This window comes from Sphaeramia orbicularis, unplaced genomic scaffold (genome assembly GCF_902148855.1).
Source record: "Sphaeramia orbicularis unplaced genomic scaffold, fSphaOr1.1, whole genome shotgun sequence".
In the NCBI taxonomy this organism is placed as follows: domain Eukaryota; kingdom Metazoa; phylum Chordata; class Actinopteri; order Kurtiformes; family Apogonidae; genus Sphaeramia; species Sphaeramia orbicularis.
The window spans coordinates 208773-233038 of NW_021941508.1; the positions used below are offsets into that span (position 1 = coordinate 208773).

General features: G+C 45.4%; 1 protein-coding gene across 1 annotated transcript in view; it reads right to left on the reverse strand.

Annotated features, from left to right (window-relative positions):
• LOC115416008 (CCR4-NOT transcription complex subunit 3-like) overlaps window positions 1-22325 on the reverse strand; it is a 39275-nt gene extending 16950 nt beyond the window's left edge. The window contains 13 exon segments of the mRNA XM_030129709.1: window positions 1930-2069; window positions 2071-2888; window positions 3602-3649; window positions 3982-4115; window positions 4794-4884; window positions 7031-7159; window positions 7367-7462; window positions 12673-12801; window positions 13815-13904; window positions 15300-15374; window positions 18250-18317; window positions 19596-19657; window positions 22169-22325. Coding sequence (XP_029985569.1) covers window positions 1930-2069; window positions 2071-2888; window positions 3602-3649; window positions 3982-4115; window positions 4794-4884; window positions 7031-7159; window positions 7367-7462; window positions 12673-12801; window positions 13815-13904; window positions 15300-15374; window positions 18250-18317; window positions 19596-19620 — 1843 coding nt within the window. The 5' untranslated portion in view covers window positions 19621-19657; window positions 22169-22325.
• Between the last annotated feature and the right edge of the window lie 1941 nt (window positions 22326-24266).

The window sequence follows — 24266 nt, forward strand, 5'->3', positions numbered from 1 at the left end:
TCAGGGTCCGGGTTCAGGTTAGAGTGGGTCAGGGTCAGGGTTAGAGTGGGTCAGGGTTAGAGTGGGTCAGGGTCAGAGTCAGGGTTAGAGTGGGTCAGGGTTAGGGTCAGGGTTAGGGTCAGGGTTAGAGTGGGTCAGGGTTAGGGTCAGGGTCAGGGTTAGAGTGGGTCAGGGTCAGGGTCAGGGTTAGAGTGGGTCAGGGTCAGGGTCAGTGTTAGAGTGGGTCAGGGTTAGAGTGGGTCAGGGTTAGGGTTAGGGTCAGGGTCAGGGTTCAGGTTAGAGTGGGTCAGGGTCAGGGTTAGAGTGGGTCAGGGTTAGGGTCAGGGTTAGAGTGGGTCAGGGTTAGGGTTAGAGTGGGTCAGGGTCAGAGTCAGGGTTAGAGTGGGTCAGGGTCAGAGTCAGGGTTAGAGTGGGTCAGGGTCAGAGTCAGGGTTAGAGTGGGTCAGGATTAGGGTCAGGGTTAGAGTGGGTCAGGGTCAGAGTGGGTATGGGTCAGGGTTAGGGTCAGGGTCAGGGTTAGAGTTAGGCTGGTTCAGGGTTAGGCTGGCGTTGTGCAGCTCCATCCTCAGACACAGCAGCATCTGTTAGAAGAACTGGGCTGTGTTCCCAGAGTTTCCCCTCACAGTTCACAGAGCGAAACAGCCCTGGGACAAACAGCTGACCCACAGACTCATACATTAACTGTGGTAAATATCCAGGATGTATTTGGGAATTTTAGTAGCTTAAAATTCTATTGAAGTTCTGGGCCTGTATTGCCAACTAGTAGATAAATCATCACAGATCTATTGATTTTGGTTGGATTTGAATCATTTTTTCAGTAGTATGAGTATATTGTTTGGTGAAAAGAATGGCATATTGGCTGATGTCAGAACTTGGGGGAATAGTTGATTGCCAATGAAGTAAAGTTGAAAATATTGGGAAAAAAAAGTGAGAAAATGCCATTGTTTTGCATTAAATTGAGCCAAAATCATGCAGAAATGTGTTTTGACAATTATTTTTTCATTGAAGGTTGTCACCATGTGTGTTTGCATCTGGAATGCATTTATTCACAGCTTACCCAGCCCACAGACGATTGAAGGAAAATTGTCATTTTCCCAAATTTTATATCAAAAAATGAGGGGTACATACACTAATAAGACCATAGTTTTTTTCGCAATGTTTCCAGCAGAGCAGACCCTCCAATTATTGGTCCTTAGGATCAAAATTAACAAAAAAAAAACACAAATAAAAAGTATGGCAGACCATGTCAAGTTCAACCCATTTTTGAGACTTTGGCTCCCCGACTGTCATGTTTGTGTTCCTGGTGAACATCTGCTTCAACGTGAGTCTGTACTCACATTCCATCACCTTTTCACACTCCTGTGCAGATACGTACTTGTGCACCTCTTTAGCTTACCGGCCGACAGGCGGTAAGCTATTGTCGTCATGCGGCCTCCGGGGCCGTCGTCGTCTGTCGTCGTCTGTCGTCGTCTGTCGTCGTCTGTCGTCGTCTGTCGTCGTCTGTCGTCGTCTGTCGTCCATTACAAAAATTTCAATCGTCTTCTTCTCCGAAACTACAATTCAAATTGACTTCAAACTTGGGATATACCTTCTTTATAATGATGTCAACAAAAGTTAGTGAAATTATTTGGATCTGGATCTGATTCTGGATTTGGTGCGACTTTGAAAAATGTTCCCATTCTAACAGATAGGAAGTGGACTGATCCAATAAATCAGTATCAATGATATCAAGTTGGACTTTTAACTTTTTACAGATCTGATTGGAATATGACCAAAACACGGGCTATTTCTGTAATAGAATGAATACACAGAACTGGGTGAGATTAAATGGATCTGGATACATTTCCCAAAGTTTTTAATTTAGCCAGTGAGCTAAAGGGCCATTGGTCCAATTTTTTTTCACACTCCTGTGCACTATCAGAAACTTACTGGTGCTTCCGTTCTGCTTCGGTCGACTCGGTGGATGGACACAGAGTGATGAACTTCCTCCGCTGACTCCTGCTCCACCACTTCCTGCCGATCCCCTGCCTCCTCCGCCGTTGCCGATGACCCCGACGTCCCCCCCCCCCCATGCCCCCCCCCAGCACCAACCCTTCCCCAGGGCTGGGCGCTAACAGAGCAGAACCCTGCAGCCCCGGCTGACTGGACGCCAGACCCAGAATCCCGGAGGACATGCTGCCTGCCCCCGGCGCCGCGCCCAGTAGACCTGCCGTCGTGGACGTCGGCCCGCCCACTGCCATGCTCCCACTTCCGATGGAGCCTGCCGAGCCTATAACCGCCGAGGTGCCGACCCCACCCAGAGAGCCAACCGCACCCGAAGCCGCTGCCTGAGCGTAGGGCACCGGGGCGGAGCCGGACAGCAGGCCCCCCATCGTACTCAGGGACAAGCCCAGCCCCCCCGACACAGAGGCAGGGCTGAGGCTCCTGCCCAGGGTCAGGCTCAGGCTGAGGCCCAGGCTGTTGGAAGTGGGCAGGGCTCCTGACGGAGCGGTGGATGTGAGGAGCCCCTGTAGAATGGGGTTGGGGGGCGAGGAGGCAGAGGAGGGGGCGTGGCTATTGGTGGAGGTGCTGGGGATGGGGGTGGGTGGAGCTACAGAGGCGCTGGCTGAGTGTTTGGCTGGTAGCTGCTGCAGTGCTGATGGGTGCAGCGGCTGCGGGGGGGCGCTGCTGTAGCTGCCGCTGGAGGTGGGGGGGGGGGTGCACACCAAACTCCCTGAGCTGCTGAGGTGACCGGTGGTCCCAGTGCCGCTGCTTCCTCCGCTCCCCGTGATGGTCGCCATGGAGATGAGTAAGGACGAGTTCAGCCCCGAGACAGAGGAAGAAGAGGATGAAGAGGAAGATAACAAGGAGGAAGAGGAGGAAGAGGGGTTTCCATTTTTCACAGGAGACTGAGGAGACACAGATTTAAAGGGTTAAGTGGACTGGACTGGACTGAACTGGACTGGATTGAGCTGGACTCGACTTGGTCCGTTCTACTGTCCACTTACTTTGCACATGGTGAAGCCCCGCCCCTCTTTAAACCCACCTGACTCACTTCACTGTCAGTCAATTGTCCCCTTAGTGAAGCCCCACCCCTCTTTAAACCCACCTGACTCACTTCACTGTCAGTCAATTGTCCCCTTAGTGAAGCCCCGCCCCTCTTTAAACCCACCTGACTCACTTCACTGTCAGTCAATCGTCCCCTTAGTGAAGCCCCGCCCCTCTTTAAACCCACCTGACTCACTTCACTGTCAGTCAATCGTCCCCTTAGTGAAGCCCCGCCCCTCTTTAAACCCACCTGACTCACTTCACTGTCAGTCAATCGTCCCCTTAGTGAAGCCCCGCCCCTCTTTAAACCCACCTGACTCACTTCACTGTCAGTCAATCGTCCCCTTAGTGAAGCCTCGCCCTTCTTTAAACCCACCTGACTCACTTCACTGTCAGTCAATCGTCCCCTTAGTGAAGCCCCGCCCCTCTTTAAACCCACCTGACTCACTTCACTGTCAGTCGATCGTCCCCTTAGTGAAGCCCCACCCCTCTTTAAACCCACCTGACTCACTTCACTGTCAGTCGATCGTCCCCTTAGTGAAGCCCCACCCCTCTTTAAACCCACCTGACTCACTTCACTGTCAGTCGATCGTCCCCTCTTCTTGTCGTCTTCTGAGTTCTCCTGAAAACATGCACAAAGATATTTAGGTAAAAACAAATGAACTACTCGTCCTCCTTTTACAGCTTTGAACATTGTGAACAAACCGAACAAACTGACCTGGGCTGACTAGCACTGACACTAACAATAGGAGTAATTTTCCTCCAATACCAATTACCAATATTCTGTGGTTCCAGTCACTGGTGACACTAAGGGGTAGCAGACAGATCCACAGAGCTGGGCCCAGGGTTGAAGACCACCCCACCCCCCACCCCCAAAACGGACTGTGACAAGTGCACCAAGGTGGACTCCTGACTACTACATGACAGTCAATCCAAAGTAGTGTAGGCTGTTACCGTAGTACCGGTGGCAGGAGAGGGGGGGATGGGTGAAGATGAGGTGGTGGAGGTGGGCGTGCTGCTGGAGTGGAGGAAGAGCTCCTCCTCCAAGTGGGAGTGTCCTGGAGGGGAGGTGGCCACCAGAGACTGGGCTGAGGAGAACACACACAGGGTTAGGGTTTAAGGATGTTTCAGAACATTGAAACACACAAAGCAGGAGGTGAACACCTTCAACATTTAAAGGTGCAGGAGACTTTCGTGACCAATTCTTCATCGTCTCTGTTCATCCTCAGTCATATCCTCAGTTTCATGAATCTGTTCGTCTCTCTGTCATTCCTCAGCTGAATCTCTTACATTACAGTGAACAGTGTCCTAGTTCCGTCCACCACAAACACTACATGTTTTCATTCAGAGCTGGGAGGGAACTGGGCATCTGAGTAATTTTTTGTCGTGATGTGCATTGTGGGAAACAGAGGTTCAACCTCCTTGCAGTGGCAGTGTGAACATCCGTTTCCCACAATGCACATCGTGACAAAAAATTACTCAGATGCCCAGTTCCCTCCCAGGTCTGAATGAAAACATTTAGTGTTTGTGGTGGATGGAACTAAGAAACTGTTCACTGTAATGTAAGAGATTCAGCTGAGGAATGACAGAGAGATGAACAGATTCAGGAAACTGAGGATATGACTGAGGATGAACAGAGACGATGAAAAATTGGTCACGAAAGTCTCCCGCACCTTTAAAGATGTTTCAGAACACTGAAACAGAGCAGATAAAGGTCTTTTCTCCAAACTGGTCTAACAGTGAAGCTGAGCTGGTGGTGGACTTACGGATGTCTTCCAGATCCAGGTCGTCGTACAGAAACTCGTTCTCCTCAAAGTCTGGATCCTGTGATGAGTCCACGTAGTACTCCACGTCATCCTTCATGAAGAACCACAGAAGAAGACAGCACACATTCATTCAAGTGTAAATGCAGTATTTTCTGTATGTACATGTACAATAGTTTAAGAATGAAGGGACGAGGTTCAGGAGCTGCTGCTGGTCCTGGTTTTACACTGGTTCTGAACCAGGTCTGAGGGTTTAGCTTCAGTTGATCAATGATGGGCTTAAGGTCAGGACAGTATTCATGTACAGACCATCTGTGCAGCGGTTCACAGGTGGAGGACAGTATTCATGTACGGACCATCTGTGGAACGGTTCACAGGTGGAGGACAGTATTCATGTACGGACCATCTGTGCAGCGGTTCACAGGTGGAGGACAGTATTCATGTACGGACCATCTGTGGAGCGGTTCACAGGTGGAGGACAGTATTCATGTACGGACCATCTGTGGAGCGGTTCACAGGTGGAGGACAGTATTCATGTACGGACCATCTGTGGAGCGGTTCACAGGTGGAGGACAGTATTCATGTACGGACCATCTGTGCAGCGGTTCACAGGTGGAGGACAGTATTCATGTACGGACCATCTGTGCAGCGGTTCACAGGTGGAGGACAGTATTCATGTACTGACCATCTGTGGAGCGGTTCACAGGTGGAGGACAGTATTCATGTACGGACCATCTGTGCAGCGGTTCACAGGTGGAGGACAGTATTCATGTACGGACCATCTGTGCAGCGGTTCACAGGTGGAGGACAGTATTCATGTACGGACCATCTGTGCAGCGGTTCACAGGTGGAGGACAGTATTCATGTACGGACCATCTGTGGAGCGGTTCACAGGTGGAGGACAGTATTCATGTACTGACCATCTGTGGAGCGGTTCACAGGTGGAGGACAGTATTCATATACTGACCATCTGTGGAGCCAGGGGTCGGCAACCCGCGGCTCCAGAGCCGCCTGCGGCTCTTTCATCCTTATGTTGCGGCTCTGCGTGGCTTGGGAAAATAAATTATAAGTGTCCGATTGAAGTGTATGTTATTTGTCTCAAAAACATTTATCATGTCTTCTTATTAAGTCAAAGTTTTTAACTTCTTTCTTCAGACCTTGTGCAATTTCGGTGATCAGCATTCGCCTTCTTCAGAGACGTTTGACAGCACTTGACGTGTCAGCCGGCAGCCACCATGCGCGGAATGCCCTGCGACACCAAAACTGCACAATATCTGAACAAAGTATTTTATTTGTGTTTGTTCGTTTGTTTAATTGTAGTTGTAAATTGTAAGATTATTGTAATCTCGAAATATTAAAATAAAATTTTATATATATATATATATATATATATAAATATAAATATATATATATATATATATGTGTGTATATATATGTATATATATATATATAATATTATTTTTCGTCGCTCAAAATATGCGTCGCACTCTCCAACAGCCCGCCAAAACGCCGTACATTATTGAGACTTTCAACCCCAGGTAGGCCAAGTATGGAGAAATCTAAGAAAAGAAACATATCTGACGAAAATAGAAAATTTAATGATGCTAGGTGCCATGGCACGATCAAGGTGCCGCGGCACCTCGGGGCCAACGCTAGGTGCCGTGGCACTGCAGTACTGCGGCTCAGTGCCAGGTGCCGTGGCACCACGGTACCATGGCTCGGTGCCGGGTGCCGTTGCACCGCAGTGCCACTGCTCAGTGTCAGGTGCCATGGCACTGCGGTGCCACAACTGGGTGCCACCGGTGCCGCGGCACCACCGGCACCTCGAGCCGAGGCACCACCGCGGTGCCACGGCACCTGGCACCGAGCCATGGTACGGCGGTGCAACGGCACCTAGCATTGGCACCGAGGTGCGCCGCGGCAGCACCAAGGTGCGCCACGGCACCGGTAAAATTGTTGTATAAGCTGTGTCGGAGTATAAGCCGCAGTGTTTAAAGAGTGGGAAAAAAGTAGCGGCTTATAGTCCGGAATTTACGGTATATATAGGCTAACATCTTCATTTCAGATGTCAAAAAGTGTTTGCAGCTCCCAGTGTTGTCTTTTCCGTGGAAACCGGGTCAAAATGGCTCTTTGAGTGTTAAAGGTTGCCGACCCCTGTGTGGAGCGGTTCACATGTGGAGGACAGTATTCCTGTATGGACCATCTGTGCAGCGGTTCACAGGTGGGGGACCAGAACAGACCTTGATCTTCCTGATGGCCTCCACCTGCACAGAGTCGTTGTCCAGCATCCTCAGGATCGTCTCCAGCATCCGGATGTGATACCGATGCTTCTCGATGAACTTCTTCAGTTCCTCGATTCGGTCCTGCTTCTGTGAAACAACAGAAAAGAGGCAAGAAAAAGGAGGATGAGGGAGAACCTTCAGAGGGGGAACCTTCAGACATTAGACGAATGAGGGGGAACCTTCAGTTAGAGAAATGAGGGGGACCAGGGTATTTTCAGGTGAGGGTTAGAGTTAGACTGTGGATCGCAGTGGGACCAGGGTATTTCCAGGTGTGGGACCAGGGGATTTTCTGACCTCCTTGTCTCCTTTCTTTTTCCTGGTTTGGACAGACAGAGACTCCACTTCACTCTCGAACTGGTCCACCTGCATGTTCAACGTGTCGATGGTATTCTGTGGACAGACAAAAACAGCAGCATTCATAAAGCACAGTCCATTATTTTCCAGAGCACACTGAAAAAGCTGGTCCTGAAAATGATTCACAGTGTGTTCAGTGACGTTCCACAGGTCATTGAATGCATCATTTCCATGGTCACATATTAAAGCTGAACCATCGTCTGAACCGTAGCCTTTTCTGTTTACTGTGTCAAACTGGACTGGGATCAGACCCAGGTCCTCTCCTGTGGACCGGGGTCCCAGTGAGGGTCCAGGGCCCGGTTCTGTGACCTGGGCCCGGTTCTGTCGGACCTGTTGTGGTCCAGGATCAGCGGTGGAGGCTTTGTTGTGTTTGTTCTCTGGGTTTTTACGTAGAACTGGATTATAAATCAAACTGAACTCAGACCCAGATATTTACCTGTTTGTGTTCAGATCTACAATGATCAGAGATAAAAGAATAATTATGTGTTTAATGATCATTGATAAAAGAATAATTATGTGTTTAATGTTTATTTAATATTTGTGCAAATTCATGTTAAATATAAACAAACACCTTACAGACTCATTTGGGACTGGACTCCATCCTACGCACACATCTGTGCGTAGGATGGATGCTGGCTTATATGTTCTACTTCTCATCTGAATTTCCACCACATTAGGCTGAAAAGTGCTCAGCTGGTATGTTCAGCTGATCTGTAGAAAAGATGAGTATTATATTTTAGAACACAGGGTTAGGGTTAGAGGGTTAGGAGGGTTAGGGTTAAGAGGGTTAGGAGGGTTAGGGTTAGAGGGTTAGGGTTAAGAGAGTTAGGGTTAAGAGGGTTAGGGTTAGGAGGGTTAGGGTTAGAGGGTTAGGGTTAGAGGGTTAGGGTTAAGAGAGTTAGGGTTAAGAGGGTTAAGGTTAAGATGGTTAGGGTAAAGAGGGTTAGGGTTAAGATGGTTAGGGTAAAGAGGGTTAGGGTTAAGAGGGTTAAGAGGGTTAGGGTTAAGAGGGTTAAGGTTAAGATGGTTAGGGTAAAGAGGGTTAGGGTTAAGAGGGTTAAGAGGGTTAGGGTTAAGAGGGTTAGAGAGTTAGGGTTAAGAGGGTTAAGGTTAAGATGGTTAGGGTAAAGAGGGTTAGGGTTAAGAGGGTTAGTGTTAAGAGGGTTAAGAGGGTTAGGGTTAAGAGGGTTAGAGGGTTGGGGTTAAGAGGGTTAAGGTTAAGATGGTTAGGGTAAAGAGGGTTAGGGTTAAGATGGTTAGGGTTAAGAGGGTTAGAGGGTTGGGGTTAAGAGGGTTAAGGTTAAGATGGTTAGGGTAAAGAGGGTTAGGGTTAAGATGGTTAGGGTTAAGAAGGTTAAGGTTAAGATGGTTAGGTTAAAGAGGGTTAGGGTTAAGATGGTTAGGGTAAAGAGGGTTAGGGTTAAGAGGGTTAGGGTTAAGAAGTTTAGGAGGGTTAGGGTTAAGAGGGTTAGGATTAGAGGGTTAGGGTTAAGAGGGTTAGGGTTAGAGGGTTAGGGTTAAGAGGGTTAAGTTAAGATGGTTAGGGTAAAGAGGGTCGTGGTTACGGTTAAGAGGGTTAGGGTTAAGATGGTTAGGGTTAAGAGGGTTAGGGTTTAGGAGGGTTAGGGTTAGAGTTAGAGTTAGAGGGTTAGGGTTAAGAAGGTTAGGAGGGTTAGGGTTAGGAGGGTTAGGGTTAAGAGGGTTAGGGTTAAGAGGGTTAGAGGGTTAGGGTAAAGAGGGTTAGGAGGGTTAGGGTTAAGAGGGTTAAGGTTAAGATGGTTAGGGTAAAGAGGGTTAGGGTTAAGATGGTTAGGGTAAAGAGGGTTAGGGTTAAGAGGGTTAGGGTTAAGAGGGTTAAGGTTAAGATGGTTAGGGTAAAGAGGGTTAGGGTTAAGATGGTTAGGGTAAAGAGGGTTAGGGTTAAGAGGGTTAAGAGGGTTAGGGTTAGGAGGGTTAGGGTTAGAGGGTTAGGGTTAAGAGAGTTAGGGTTAAGAGGGTTAGGGTTAGGAGGGTTAGGGTTAGAGGGTTAGGGTTAGAGGGTTAGGGTTAAGAGAGTTAGGGTTAAGAGGGTTAAGGTTAAGATGGTTAGGGTAAAGAGGGTTAGAGTTAAGATGGTTAGGGTAAAGAGGGTTAGGGTTAAGAGGGTTAAGAGGGTTAGGGTTAAGAGGGTTAAGGTTAAGATGGTTAGGGTAAAGAGGGTTAGGGTTAAGAGGGTTAGGGTTAAGAGGGTTAAGAGGGTTAGGGTTAAGAGGGTTAGAGAGTTAGGGTTAAGAGGGTTAGAGAGTTAGGGTTAAGAGGGTTAAGGTTAAGATGGTTAGGGTAAAGAGGGTTAGGGTTAAGAGGGTTAGTGTTAAGAGGGTTAAGAGGGTTAAGAGGGTTAGGGTTAAGAGGGTTAGAGGGTTGGGGTTAAGAGGGTTAAGGTTAAGATGGTTAGGGTAAAGAGGGTTAGGGTTAAGATGGTTAGGGTTAAGAGGGTTAGAGGGTTAGGGTTAAGAGGGTTAAGGGTAAGATGGTTAGGGTAAAGAGGGTTAGGGTTAAGATGGTTAGGGTTAAGAAGGTTAAGGTTAAGATGGTTAGGTTAAAGAGGGTTAGGGTTAAGATGGTTAGGGTAAAGAGGGTTAGGGTTAAGAGGGTTAGGGTTAAGAAGTTTAGGAGGGTTAGGGTTAAGAAGGTTAGGATTAGAGGGTTAGGGTTAAGAGGGTTAGGGTTAGAGGGTTAGGGTTAAGAGGGTTAAGTTAAGATGGTTAGGGTAAAGAGGGTCGTGGTTACGGTTAAGAGGGTTAGGGTTAAGATGGTTAGGGTTAAGAGGGTTAGGGTTTAGGAGGGTTAGGGTTAGAGTTAGAGTTAGAGGGTTAGGGTTAAGAAGGTTAGGAGGGTTAGGGTTAGGAGGGTTAGGGTTAAGAGGGTTAGGGTTAAGAGGGTTAGAGGGTTAGGGTAAAGAGGGTTAGGAGGGTTAGGGTTAAGAGGGTTAAGGTTAAGATGGTTAGGGTAAAGAGGGTTAGGGTTAAGATGGTTAGGGTAAAGAGGGTTAGGGTTAAGAGGGTTAAGAGGGTTAGGGTTAAGAGGGTTAGGGTTAAGAGGGTTAAGGTTAAGATGGTTAGGGTAAAGAGGGTTAGGGTTAAGAGGGTTAAGAGGGTTAGGGTTAAGAGGGTTAGAGGGTTAGGGTTAAGAGGGTTAAGGTTAAGATGGTTAGGGTAAAGAGGGTTAGGGTTAAGAGGGTTAGGGTTAAGAGGGTTAAGAGGGTTAAGAGGGTTAGGGTTAAGAGGGTTAGAGGGTTAGGGTTAAGAGGGTTAGGGTTAAGAGGGTTAGAGGGTTAGGGTTAAGAGGGTTAAGGTTAAGATGGTTAGGGTAAAGAGGGTTAGGGTTAAGAAGGTTAGGAGGGTTAGGGTTAGGAGAGTTAGGGTTAAGAGGGTTAGGGTTTTTTTGTTGTGACTGTTTTTTGTTGTGACTGTTTTTTTCTGACTGTTTTTTGTTCTGACTTTTTTTTCTGACTCTTTCAGACTGTTTTTTTTAGACTGTTTTTTTTTTTCTTCTTTTTTTTCCAGACTGTTTTTTTTTTTTGTTCTGTTTTTTTCTGACTGTTCAGTTTTTCAGACTGTTTTTTGTTCTGACTGCTTTTTTTTCAGACTGTTTTTTTTCTGACTTTTTTTCATACTATTTTTTGTTCTGACTTTTTTCTTTTTTTAGACTGTTGTTGTTCTGACTCTTTTTTCACAGTTTTTTGTTGAGACTGTTTTTTGTTGTGACTGTTTTTTTCTGACTTTTTTTCATACTGTTTCTTTTTTCAGACTGTCTTTTTCAGTCTTTTTTTTGTTCTGTTTTTTTTCCTTTTTAGACTGTTTTTTGTTATGACTTTTTTTCAGATTGTTTTTTGTTCTGACTTTTTTCATTCAGACTGCTTTGTTTCAGGCTGTTTCTTTTTTCTGACTGTTTTTTTGTTCTGACTGTTTTTTAGACTGTTTTTTGTTCAGACGTTTTTTTCTGACTTTTTTTCAGACTGTTTTTTCTGACTGGTTTTTGTTCTGTTTTTATTTTCTGACCTTTTTTTTCAGACTTTTTTTTGTTCTGATTTTTTTTCTCACTGTTTTTTTCAGACTATTTTTTTGTTCTGACTTTTTTTCTTTCTGCTTTTTTTCAGACTGTTTTTTTTGTTCTGACTGTTTTAACTGTTTTTTACTGTCATTTTCAGACTGTTTTTAGTTCTGACTTTTTTTTCTGACTGATTTTTTTCACTGTTTTCTTCTGTTTCTTTTTTTCAGACTGTTTTTTTTCTTTTTTAGACTGTTTTTTGTTCTGACTGGGTTTTTTTTTTTCAGATTGTTTTTTGTTGACTGTTTTTTTATTCAGACTTCTTTTTCTCACTGTTTTTTTCTGACTGGTTTATTCAGACTGTTTTTTCTTTCAGACTTTCTTTTCAGACTGTTTTTTTTCTGACTGTGTTCTGACTGTTTTTTAGACTGTTTTTTGTTCAGACTGTTTTTTTCTGACTGGTTTATTCAGACTGTTTTTTCTTTCAGACTTTTTCTTTTCAGACTGTTTTTTTTCTGACTGGTTTTTGTTCTGTTTTTCTTTTCTGACCTTTTTTTTTTTTCAGACTGTTTTTGTTCTGACTTTTTTTCTTTCTGTTTTTTTTCAGACTGTTTTTTGTTCTGACTGTTTTTTTTTTCCTGACTGAATTTTTTCAGACTGTTTTTTTTCTGTTTCTTTTTGTCAGACTGTTTTTTAGGCATTTTTACCTGACTTTTTTTGTTCTGTTTTTTTTTTTTCTTTTTCAGACTGTTTTTTTGTTCTGACTGTTTGTGTTCTGACTGTTTTTTAGACTGTTTTTTGTTCAGACTGGTTTATTCAGACTTTTTTTCTGACTTTTTTTTAGACTGTTTTTTTTTCTGACTGGTTTTTGTTCTGTTTTTCTTTTCTGACCTTTTATAAGACTGTTTTTTGTTCTGACTTTTTTTCACTGTTTTTTTGTAGACTTTTTTCTTTCTGTTTTTTTCAGACTTTTTTTTTGTTCTGTTTTAACTGTTTTTTCTATCTTTTTCTCCAGAATGTTTTTTGTTCTGACTTTTTTTCTGACTGATTTTTGTGTTACTGTTTGTTTTTTCAGACTGTTTTTTTTTTTTGTTCTGTTTTAACTGTTTTTTCCGACTGTTTTTTGTTCTGTTTCTTTTCTCAGACTTGTTTTTTGACAGATTTTTTTCTTCTTTTTTTTTTTTTGTGTGTGTGTCTGTTTGTTGTCCAGTGCTCACCGTTAACCAGGTGCCCACCTCCTCCTTCTCCTTCTGGACCGGGTCCACCTTCTGGGCCAGGCCCAGTCCTTCTTTGGAGTACGCTTTGGTCTTGGTTTCTCTCTCCACTATTTTGAAGCGTTCCATTTGCTGCAGAGACAAACAAACAAACAAACAAACAAACATGAGACTATGATGGGATGGAACACCTTAAACCAGCCTTAACTGTAGTAAAGGGAACACCTTAAACCGGCCTTAACTGTAGTAAAGGGAACACCTTAAACTGGCCTTAACTGTAGTAAAGGGAACACCTTAAACCGGCCTTAACTGTAGTAAAGGGAACACCTTAAACTGGCCTTAACTGTAGCAAAGGGAACACCTTAAACCGGCCTTAACTGTAGTAAAGGGAACACTTTAAACCGGCCTTAACTGTAGTAAAGGGAACACCTTAAACCAGCCTTAACTGTAGCAAAGGGAACACCTTAAACCAGCCTTATCTGTAGCAAAGGGAACACCTTAAACCAGCCTTAACTGTAGCAAAGGGAACACCTTAAACCAGCCTTAACTGTAGCAAAGGGAACACCTTAAATGAAAATGAAACTACTGTGAATGTAAACCAAAAACCGCCTTCAGATCCAGAACACTGAAAACACTGACCTGATAAATGTGAGTTCATTAGGTTTCACATCAGCTTTAATTTGACACAAACTGAACTGAAAACATCCTGAACCAATCAGACCTTTCAGATTACACAGAGTCATACAGAGTAAACCCCAGTCCCACAGAGTAACCCCTGGTCCTACCCCACGGTAACCCCTGGTCCTCCCCGTCCTCAGGTCCTACTCATCAGTTCCTACCCGTCTTCAGGTCCTCCCCGTCCTCAGGTCCTACTCATCAGTTCCTACCCGTCTTCAGGTCCTCCCCGTCCTCAGGTCCTACCCATCCTCAGGTCCTCCCTGTCCTCAGGTCCTACTCATCAGGTCCTTCCCATCCTCAGGTCCTACTCATCAGGTCCTACCCGTCCTCAGGTTCTACTAATCAGGTCCTACCCGTCCTCAGGTCCTACTCATCAGGTCCTACCCGTCCTCAGGTTCTACTCATCAGGTCCTACCCGTCCTCAGGTCCTACTCATCAGGTCCTACCCATCCTCAGGTCCTACTCACCGTCTCTATCAGTTTGCGGTTCTCTACTAGCTGCCTCTTGTCTTTGATTTCATTGGATGCTACCCACGTCTTGATCTGGTCTCGAAGACGCTGAGGGACCAGAGGACGAGCAGAGAAAAGGGAGGGTCAGTGAGGTGTTCAAACAAACACTGGTCCTGGTCCTGGACAGTCAGGGACGCCCCAAGTGCTTCTGCAGATCCCAGGCTTGGCTTGTAGTTTGATCTCATGGAAGCAAACACAGTATGAGGATAAGGAAAGGAAAAGTAACCGCACACCAGCACACGCCTCACTGTGGATGCTAACTGTGGACGCTAACAGGGACACGCCTCACTGTGGATGCTAACTGTGGACGCTAACAGGGACACGCCTCACTGTGGACGCTAACTGTGGACGCTAACAGGGATACGCCTCACTGTGGATGCTAACAGGGACATGCCTCACTGTGGATGCTAACAGGGTCACTGTGGATGCTAACGGGGTCACGCCTCACTGTGGACACTAACAGTGTCATGCCTCACTGTGGACGCTAACGGGGTCACGCCTCACTGTGGACGCTAACGGGGGTCACGCCTCACTGTGGACGCTAACGGGGTCCCGCCTCACTGTGGATGCTAACAGGGACACACCTCACTGTGGATGCTAACAGGGTCACTGTGGACGCTAACTGTGGACGGTAACAGGGATACGCCTCACTGTGGATGCTAACAGGGACATGCCTCACTGTGGATGCTAACAGGGTCACTGTGGATGCTAACAGGGTCACTGTGGATGCTAACGGGGTCACGCCTCACTGTGGACACTAACAGTGTCATGCCTCACTGTGGACGCTAACGGGGTCACGCCTCACTGTGGACGCTAACGGGGTCCCGCCTCACTGTGGATGCTAACAGGGACACGCCTCACTGTGGATGCTAACAGGGTCACTGTGGACGCTAACGGGGTCACTGTGGACACTAACAGGGTCACGCCTCACTGTGGACACTAACAAGGTCACGCCTCACTGTGGATGCTAACAGGGACACGCCTCACTGTGGACGCTAACAGGGTCACTGTGGACACTAACAGGGACACGCTTCACTGTGGATGCTAACAGGGACACGCCTCACTGCGGACGCTAACAGGGTCACTGTGGACGCTAACAGGGTCACTGTGGACGCTAACAGGGTCCCAGCTCCAGTTCATCAGGTCCTGGACCTTTGGAAACATCCAGGTCACCTCAGAACTCATGTCAGTTCTGTCCTGATTTTCACATTTCAGTTGGTGGTGACGTTCTAAAAAACCTGAACCTTTAGGTCAGTGGGTTCCAGACAGTCATGTGACCTTCCACCAAAACAGCTTCACATCATCCTGGTGGTTACATGACTGTCTCAAACCGCTGAAACTGACACAGATGTGGTCTGAGGAGTCCAGGTGGACCCGGGTCCACAGAAAACATGTGGTCTGAGGAGTCTAGGTGGACCCGGGTCCACATGTCCATGTTCTCACCTGCAGTTTTTTAATCTCTTTTTTGAGGTCTGCTTCATATTTCTCCTTCTGGTTGGCGTTGGCTGCGTTGTGAAGCTGTGGAGAAGACCAAACAGATGAAGCATGATCAGGTCTATTTATACACAAATGAAACCTGCTTCAACTTTCAAACAGATGAAACCTGCTTAAACTTTCAAACAGAGGAAGCTTTAACATGATCAGGTCTATTTATACAAAGTTTAAACCACAGACACTCAGATAATAAACCCTCTTTCCCATCCTACCAGTCCAGCATCTATTCACCTGTTTACAAATAATAGACCGATTTGCTCCAGTTTGGTCCAAAGGCTTTAAGAGAAAAGACCGTTTGTCGACACGTCCACGTCTGTGACACCAGTGGACGTTCCACCGGTGGACATTCCACCAGTGGATGTTCCTCCAGTGGATGTTCCTCCAGTGGAAGTTCCTCCGGTGGATGTTCCACTGGTGGATGTTCCACCAGTGGACGTTCCTACAGTGGACGTTCCACCGGTGGATGTTCCTCCAGTGGACGTTCCACCGGTGGATGTTCCTCCAGTGGATGTTCCACCGGTGGATGTTCCTCCAGTGGATGTTCCTCCAGTGGACATTCCACCGGTGGATGTTCCTCCAGTGGATGTTCCTCCAGTGGACGTTCCACCGGTGGATGTTCCTCCAGTGGATGTTCCTCCAGTGGACGTTCCACCGGTGGATGTTCCTCCAGTGGATGCTCCTCCAGTGGATGTTCCTCCAGTGGACGTTCCACCGGTGGATGTTCCTCCAGTGGATGCTCCTCCAGTGGATGTTACACCGGTATATGTTCCTCCAGTGGATGTTCCTCCAGTGGATGTTCCACTGGTGGACACTCCTCCAGTGGACGTTCCACCGGTGGATGTTCCTTCAGTGGATGTTCCACCGGTGGACGTTCCTCATGTGTCATTCATTGACAGTGCACGTCTCATTCATTAACAGTGCACATGTGTCATTCATTAACAGTGCACGTGTGTCGTTCATTAACAGTGCACGTGTCGTTCATTAACAGTGCACGTGTGTCGTTCATTAACAGTGCACGTGTGTCATTCATTAACAGTGCACGTGTCATTCATTAACAGTGCACATGTGTCATTCATTAACAGTGCACATGTGTCATTCATTAACAGTGCACGTGTCATTCATTAACAGTGCACATGTGTCGTTCATTAACAGTGCACGTGTCGTTCATTAACAGTGCACGTGTCGTTCATTAACAGTGCACATGTGTCGTCCATTAACAGTGCACGTGTCGTTCATTAACAGTGCACGTGTCATTCATTACCAGTGCACATGTGTCGTCCATTAACAGTGCACGTGCCGTTCATTAACAGTGCACGTGTCGTTCATTAACAGTGCACATGTGTCGTCCATTAACAGTGCACGTGTCGTTCATTAACAGTGCACGTGTCGTTCATTAACAGTGCACATGTGTCATTCATTAACAGTGCACGTGTCATTCATTAACAGTGCACATGTGTCATTCATTAACAGTGCACGTGTGTCGTTCATTAACAGTGCACGTGTGTCGTTCATTAACAGTGCACGTGTGTCGTTCATTAACAGTGCACGTGTCATTCATTAACAGTGCACATGTGTCATTCATTAACAGTGCACGTGTGTCGTTCATTAACAGTGCACGTGTGTCGTTCATTAACAGTGCACGTGTGTCATTCATTAACAGTGCACGTGTCATTCATTAACAGTGCACATGTGTCATTCATTAACAGTGCACGTGTCATTCATTAACAGTGCACATGTGTCGTTCATTAACAGTGCACGTGTCGTTCATTAACAGTGCACATGTGTCGTTCATTAACAGTGCACATGTGTCGTCCATTAACAGTGCACGTGTCGTTCATTAACAGTGCACGTGTCGTTCATTACCAGTGCACATGTGTCATTCATTAACAGTGCACATGTGTCGTTCATTAACAGTGCACATGTGTCGTCCATTAACAGTGCACGTGTCGTTCATTAACAGTGCACGTGTCATTCATTACCAGTGCACATGTGTCATTCATTCACAGTGCACGTGTCGTTCATTAACAGTGCACATGTCGTTCATTAACAGTGCACGTGTCGTTCATTAACAGTGCACATGTGTCATTCATTAACAGTGCACATGTCGTTCATTAACAGTGCACATGTGTCGTCCATTAACAGTGCACGTGTCGTTCATTAACAGTGCACGTGTCGTTCATTACCAGTGCACATGTGTCATTCATTAACAGTGCACATGTGTCGTTCATTAACAGTGCACATGTGTCGTCCATTAACAGTGCACGTGTCGTTCATTAACAGTGCACGTGTCATTCATTACCAGTGCACATGTGTCATTCATTAACAGTGCACATGTGTCGTTCATTAACAGTGCACATGTCGTTCATTAACAGTGCACATGTGTCATTCATTAACAGTGCACATGTCGTTCATTAACAGTGCACATGTGTCGTTCATTAACAGTGCACGTGTCGTTCATTAACAGTGCACATGTGTCATTCATTAACAGTGCACATGTGTCGTTCATTAACAGTGCACATGTCGTTCATTAACAGTGCACATGTGTCGTTCATTAACAGTGCACGTGTCGTTCATTAACAGTGCACATGTGTCGTTCATTAACAGTGCACATGTGTCATTCATTAACAGTGCACATGTCGTTCATTAACAGTGCACATGTGTCGTTCATTAACAGTGCACATGTGTCGTTCATTAACAGTGCACGTGTCGTTCATTAACAGTGCACGTGTCATTCATCAACAGTGCACATGTGTCATTCATTAACAGTGCACATGTCGTTCATTAACAGTGCACATGTGTCATTCATTAACAGTGCACATGTCGTTCATTAACAGTGCACGTGTCGTTCATTAACAGTGCACACGTGTCATTCATTAACAGTGCACGTGTCATTCATCACCTTTTGCCAGATGTCTTCAAACTGCTCCACTCCTTCTGCTACTTTTTTCAGACATCGATCTATTTCACCTGAAAGACAAAAGACACAAACACTCAGAGAGAAAAGGAAATGAAATGAACATAGAACAACACTGGGTCCTGTTTTCAGCAGGTCCAGGTTTTCAGCAGGTCCAGGTCAAATACTACCACACGTGAACAACAACCCAGGGACTGATGGAAAGCAGAGCAGAGCATTTCCAAACAGCGGCTAAGGTTTCATCAAACACTGATACTGTAACAGGTGCATTATGGGACACATGAACACGTACATGTGGAAACAGCAGCTCCATTAGCTGAGCGTCAAAGCAGACACGCCCACATTTCAGCTCCATTACCAGCATTTCTGTCGGCCCTTTACGTATGTGACACAAATGAGTTGTTCATTCAGTGTAAACAGGAAGCAGATGATTTGAGGCTCTTCTACTGTTTCTGACCTGGATAACACTGCGCACACACACACACACACACACACACACACACACACACACACACACACACACACACACACACACACTGCACGGTGCTGATAGAACGTCTGTATTAAACATCTGACAGAACAGAGTCCTGAAAACACAGTTAACCCTTTCATGCATGCTGGTCACTCCACTGGTCACTCCAGTGGACAGTTCTCCTCCAGCTGTTCTCTTCTATATTCATGGATTTGGTCGTTTTAGTTCCACATCAGTCAACACAGTGGATGCTCACTCTGCAAAAATCTAACTCTGACCAAGTGGATTGGTCTCATTTCTACTCCAAATATGTCATTAGACTTAAAATCAGACAGAATCACCTACAGAGGAACTTTTCAGTGAGATATAAGAACTGATTTATAGACAATAGATCTGGAAAATCTGATTTGGGTTAGGGTCACCAAGATAATTTTCACTGGTTCCATTGACAGATTTTTTTTGCAGCGGAAAGAACCCTTATCAGTGGAAACCCTGGACACTACTTAACTATAGAATTACATTTACAGAATTCATTCCCAGCTCTTGTAGGAATGGGTTTGGGGTTTTGGGGTTTTTCTGTGTTTTCTCATTCCACATTAATAGACATTCTATATTCTATACTATACTATACTATAAATAGAATATACTAAATATGAAGTATACTATATAATAGAATATACTATATAATAGATAGAAATAAGTTTGGAATTTGTTTTGTTTTTTTTGCCAGAAACATGGATATCTGTGCATTTTCTCACTCCACATTAGCAGACCTGGGGGCTGTGAACCCACATGGACCCAGATCAGACCACATCCGGTCCTCATTTGCATCTACTCAACACAAAGCCCAAGTCCTCACCTTGAAGTTTCCTTTTATCGGCCATGACTGATGACTAGGATGAGGTCTGCATGTCCTCTGACCTGAAAGACAAAAAACATCTGTTAGTGCACGGTTAGGGTTAGTGCAGCTGAACCTAAGGCTGCACGATTAATCGATTTTAAATCGAAATCGGATTTTTTAATTAGGACGATTTTTAAAAAAGGGAAATCGTAAAATCGATTTCATCTTTCTGGTGCCTCCGGGCCGTGCGCCTCCGCGTGCCCGCGGGCTACCGTAGGCTCTTCCTGTGACAGCGGTCTGTCACAGAAGTCTGTGTAATGACCGGACTTTGAATGTGTTCATGAGCCCGCAGTACTTATACCAATATAAGCCGTGGCTTCACGCACGGATCCAGCAACTGAAATATAACTGTATGCGGATCACTCATCTTCTGTTGTCCCGGATCCGTACCGTTCTGTCTTCTTCTGAACCGGGTCCGGGTCTCGGGGTCATCAGCCTCAGCAGAGGAGCCCACACAGCCCTGTGCCCACACACATCCACCAGCTCCACACATAGAATCCCTCCAGTGTGTCCTGGGTCGGTCTGTTCCCCCAGATTAAATAGAACCGCATGGGTTCACTCATATTCTGTGGTCCACACACAACTGATGCCTGTCACTGACTTACACTGGTATGACTTCTGTGGGCCAGATACCCCAAAAAGGAAAAAAAAAACTCTTTTTTTTTTAATAATTAATTTAGTCCTCTTACTTGCAAAATTTTTCATTCACAAATGTAAGTTCTGTAACACAAAACCAAACATTATTTATTTTTTGAAAGATGTTGAACTTCATTTAAAGCTGTTGGATAAATGTGGAAACAAAAAGGCGGTAAAAACCATCAATATTTGCTCTGATTTGGACATTTTATTGTAGTGTATTCCCCCTGACAAACTTAAGTTATTTTCTTGTTGTATACATTGTTTGTATACTCTACTTCATTTTAAAGATTTAATGAAGAGAAAAAACAAAACAAAACTGTGGGTTCATCATGTGATACCATCACAGATTTGAGGTCAGAGCAGAGCTTTGCATTGTGGACTGCTCACGAAAACGACACGCTGACTTCTGCTGTCTTTTCTAGTTATACCCAAAAATCGAAATCGAAAATCGAGTTTTTAGAGGAAAAAAATCAGGATTTTTTTTTGCCAAAATCGTGCAGCCCTAGCTGAACCTGAGGTGAAGCTGGAGGCACCGGAGGACCAGAACCATGAAGACCAGAACCAGGAGGACCAGAACCATGAGGACCAGAACCCAGCCCAGAAGGTGGAGGCACATGAGGACCAGAACCAGGAGGACCAGAACCATGAGGACCAGAAGGTGGAGGCACATGAGGACCAGAACCATGAGGACCAGAACCCAGCCCGGTCTGGTCCAGATCAGAAGGTGGAGGCACACGAGGACCAGAACCATGAGGACCAGAACCCAGCCCTGTTCGGTCCAGATCAGAAGGCGGAGGCACATGAGGACCAGAACCCAGCCCGGTCAGGTCCAGAACCCAGCCTGGTCCGGTCCAGATCAGAAGTAGCCCAACTCCACCTTTGACCTCAAACATCCTCAACCAATCAACAGGAACTGAAACCACCTGAGATGAGGACGTTTACCTCACTGAATCTAAATTATCTAAAACACTGGAATATTCCTTATCAGCAGTAAATGAATCTGTTTATTCTAGTTCAGACAGTTCCACACAGGGGTCATGGTTCAGACAGTTCCACACAGGGTTCATGGTTCAGCGGTTCCACACAGGGTTCATGGTTCAGACAGTTCCACACAGGGTTCATGGTTCAGACAGTTCCACACAGGCGTCATGGTTCAGACAGTTCCACACAGGGTTCATGGTTCAGACAGTTCCACACAGGCGTCATGGTTCAGACAGTTCCACACAGGGTTCATGGTTCAGACGGTTCCACACAGGGTTCATGGTTCAGACAGTTCCACACAGGGTTCATGGTTCAGCGGTTCCACACAGGGTTCAGGCAGTTCCACACAGGGTTCATGGTTCAGACAGTTCCACACAGGGTTCATGGTTCAGACAGTTCCACACAGGGTTCCTCAGTTCAGCTTTTCCACCCTGTCTTTACTGTAGGCCTTTACAGCTGTTCAGGACTTCTGGCACCAGTTTAACATCACATCTGTTCAATCTGAGTCCCAGCCTCTGGACCGGAAGTCGGTCTGCGGTTCCACCTGAATCTGTTCCATCACAGTGAACGACTTCAAAGTGTAAACAGTCCGCTTGTTTACAAACACAGCCCGTAGGTCACTGGGCATTTTCTGAACTGTGTAGCAACGGGCATTGTGGGAAACGGAGTTCCAGCATCTGAAGTAGAAAGAGGCAATGAAGACCTGTGTCCGGTCACCCTAACCCTAACCTGGGTCCCCGGTCACCCTAACCCTACCCCTAACCCGGGTCCGGACCCGAGTCTTTGTTGCGTTGTGGGTTCGGCCCTTCTGCGCAGACTCAGATGTTTGATGTGGAAACAGTTTGGAAAGAGCAGAGAAAGGGAGAGAAAGCCCCAAAAAGAGTCCTCCTTTCACTCTACAAACTATTTACCTGCAGTTTTCCCACTTCCGGTTCCTTTCCGCTGCCACACCGCTTCTGTAAATCTTCAACAACTCAGAATGAGGAGGATTTTGTCCAAAAAGAGTCACTTCTGCTCCTCAAACAATCACACCGTACATCCAAGATGGCGGACAGGAACACCACCTCCTCCTCCTCTGATGCCCTGCTGACGGAAGCCCCGCCCACTCCTCCTGCTATTGGTCTACTGGTGCCTCTGTGCCATTCTATTGGTTAAGACCTACTGTCAGTCCAAAGGGACTGGTTTCACTACTTCCTGTTAAAGTCCCACTCTGATTGGACGAGTCTGAAGGGTCAAAGGGTAAAGGGAGTTTGGCCGCAGGGGATGATGGGAAATGACGTTTACCTCTGCTTCGATCAGCAACTCACTCAATCAAATAATTAAATGTTATTTTTATGGCGCCAAATTATAACAAAAGTTATGTCCTTACACTTTACATATGGAAGTGGAATAAAGCAGACTGTGACAAACTAACAATTAAACTAATGAATCAATTCAACATGTACATTAACAGTGAAATCAGAGTCTGATCAAATCTACAAACCCTAACAATAAAAAAAACATCTAAAAAAAGAGTGAAATATTTAATAACTGGTAAAACACAAGTAATTCTTCTGAGACCAAAGTGTGAACAGAGTCAGAAGCAGGTTTATTAAAGCTAATGTTCGGAATCAGTTTTCACGTGGCTGCAATTAAAACAGAGAAAAAGATAAAGCAGTAACAAACAGAGAAGGAGCAAACATAGCGATGAATAAAGACATGAAATAAAGACATAAATACTTTAAATAAATCCATGGAACCTCCATAAATGTTTGACAGGTTTTACATTAAACACCAGAATAATCCATAGAGTGTTTTTCACATGCATCAGTCGGTGGTTGGTTCATATTATGTTGAAACTGGTTTAGTTTTCTCAGTTCAGCTGCAGCTTTAAACTGATGGATTTATTTTTAACAGGGTTTTTAAGGGGATTTGATTCATATTTGGACTAACAGCAGAATCATGTGACAGTTGGTTTGAAGTGTGTGTCATAGGTGGTCCTCTGCTTTTATGGTCATCTTCCAGTTGAGGTTTTTGTCTGAAAGGACAAACGTGTTCCAACGAGAGAAAAACTAGAAAAGCACTGGGACACCGCAGACCTCCGCCAAGGCAGATCTACCCCCCCACCCCCAATCACCACCAAAATTTAATCATTTCTTCCTTGTGCCAGTATCAAAATTTCCTGAAAATTTCATGAAAATCCGTCCATAACTTTTTGAGTTATCTTGCACACAGACAGACAGACAGACAGACAAAGCAGAGTGATCACAATAATGACCAAAAAAAAGTGGTAAATGGGATTTTCAGTGTTCAGTGTAAATGTCCACAGAGTCCACATTCCACAGTGGATGTGGACAATTTAGTTCCAGATACAAGAGATTGTTCTAAGCTACAGGTGGATCCAACTGGAGGAGAATCAGAGTCGATTTGAATTTTGGATGAATTTTGGAAAATGTCTCAATGATGACAGATGGAAAACTGTAGATCAGGGATTAAAGCAAAAATTTTTCATCTGACTGAAAATTTTCTTCTGGTCAAAATCATTGTCCACTATTAAAAATGATGCAGTCCAATACTACTGTAGCGTACAAGTTTACATAGTCAGATTTGTCAATACTGTAAAACGCACTGAATGGGAGAGTGTACAGGTGTAGAAGATTAGTAACATGGATAAAAAAAATGTCATGAGTGGTATTGGTGGGGGTCTGGGGGTCCTCCCCCAGAACATTTTTAAAGCTTCAGGTCAGTTTTGGTGTTCTGTGGTTAATTTTAAAGGGGATGAAAACCTGTGAAGCAAGTGAAAATAACTAGAAGAAAACCTTACTGCAAAAAATGAGTGAAAAACTTTTTATTTAACAATTTAGGAACTCCTAAAACATAACTCCAACTCCAACAGCACATGAATTTTGGGGAAAATGTCTGTGTAAATGTAACCCTAACCAACTCATCTTCAGCTTCTCAGATTGATGGCGGATCAGGACTTTTTTACCACTGGAACCAAACAGAATTTTCTTGTGGCAAACTCCGCAC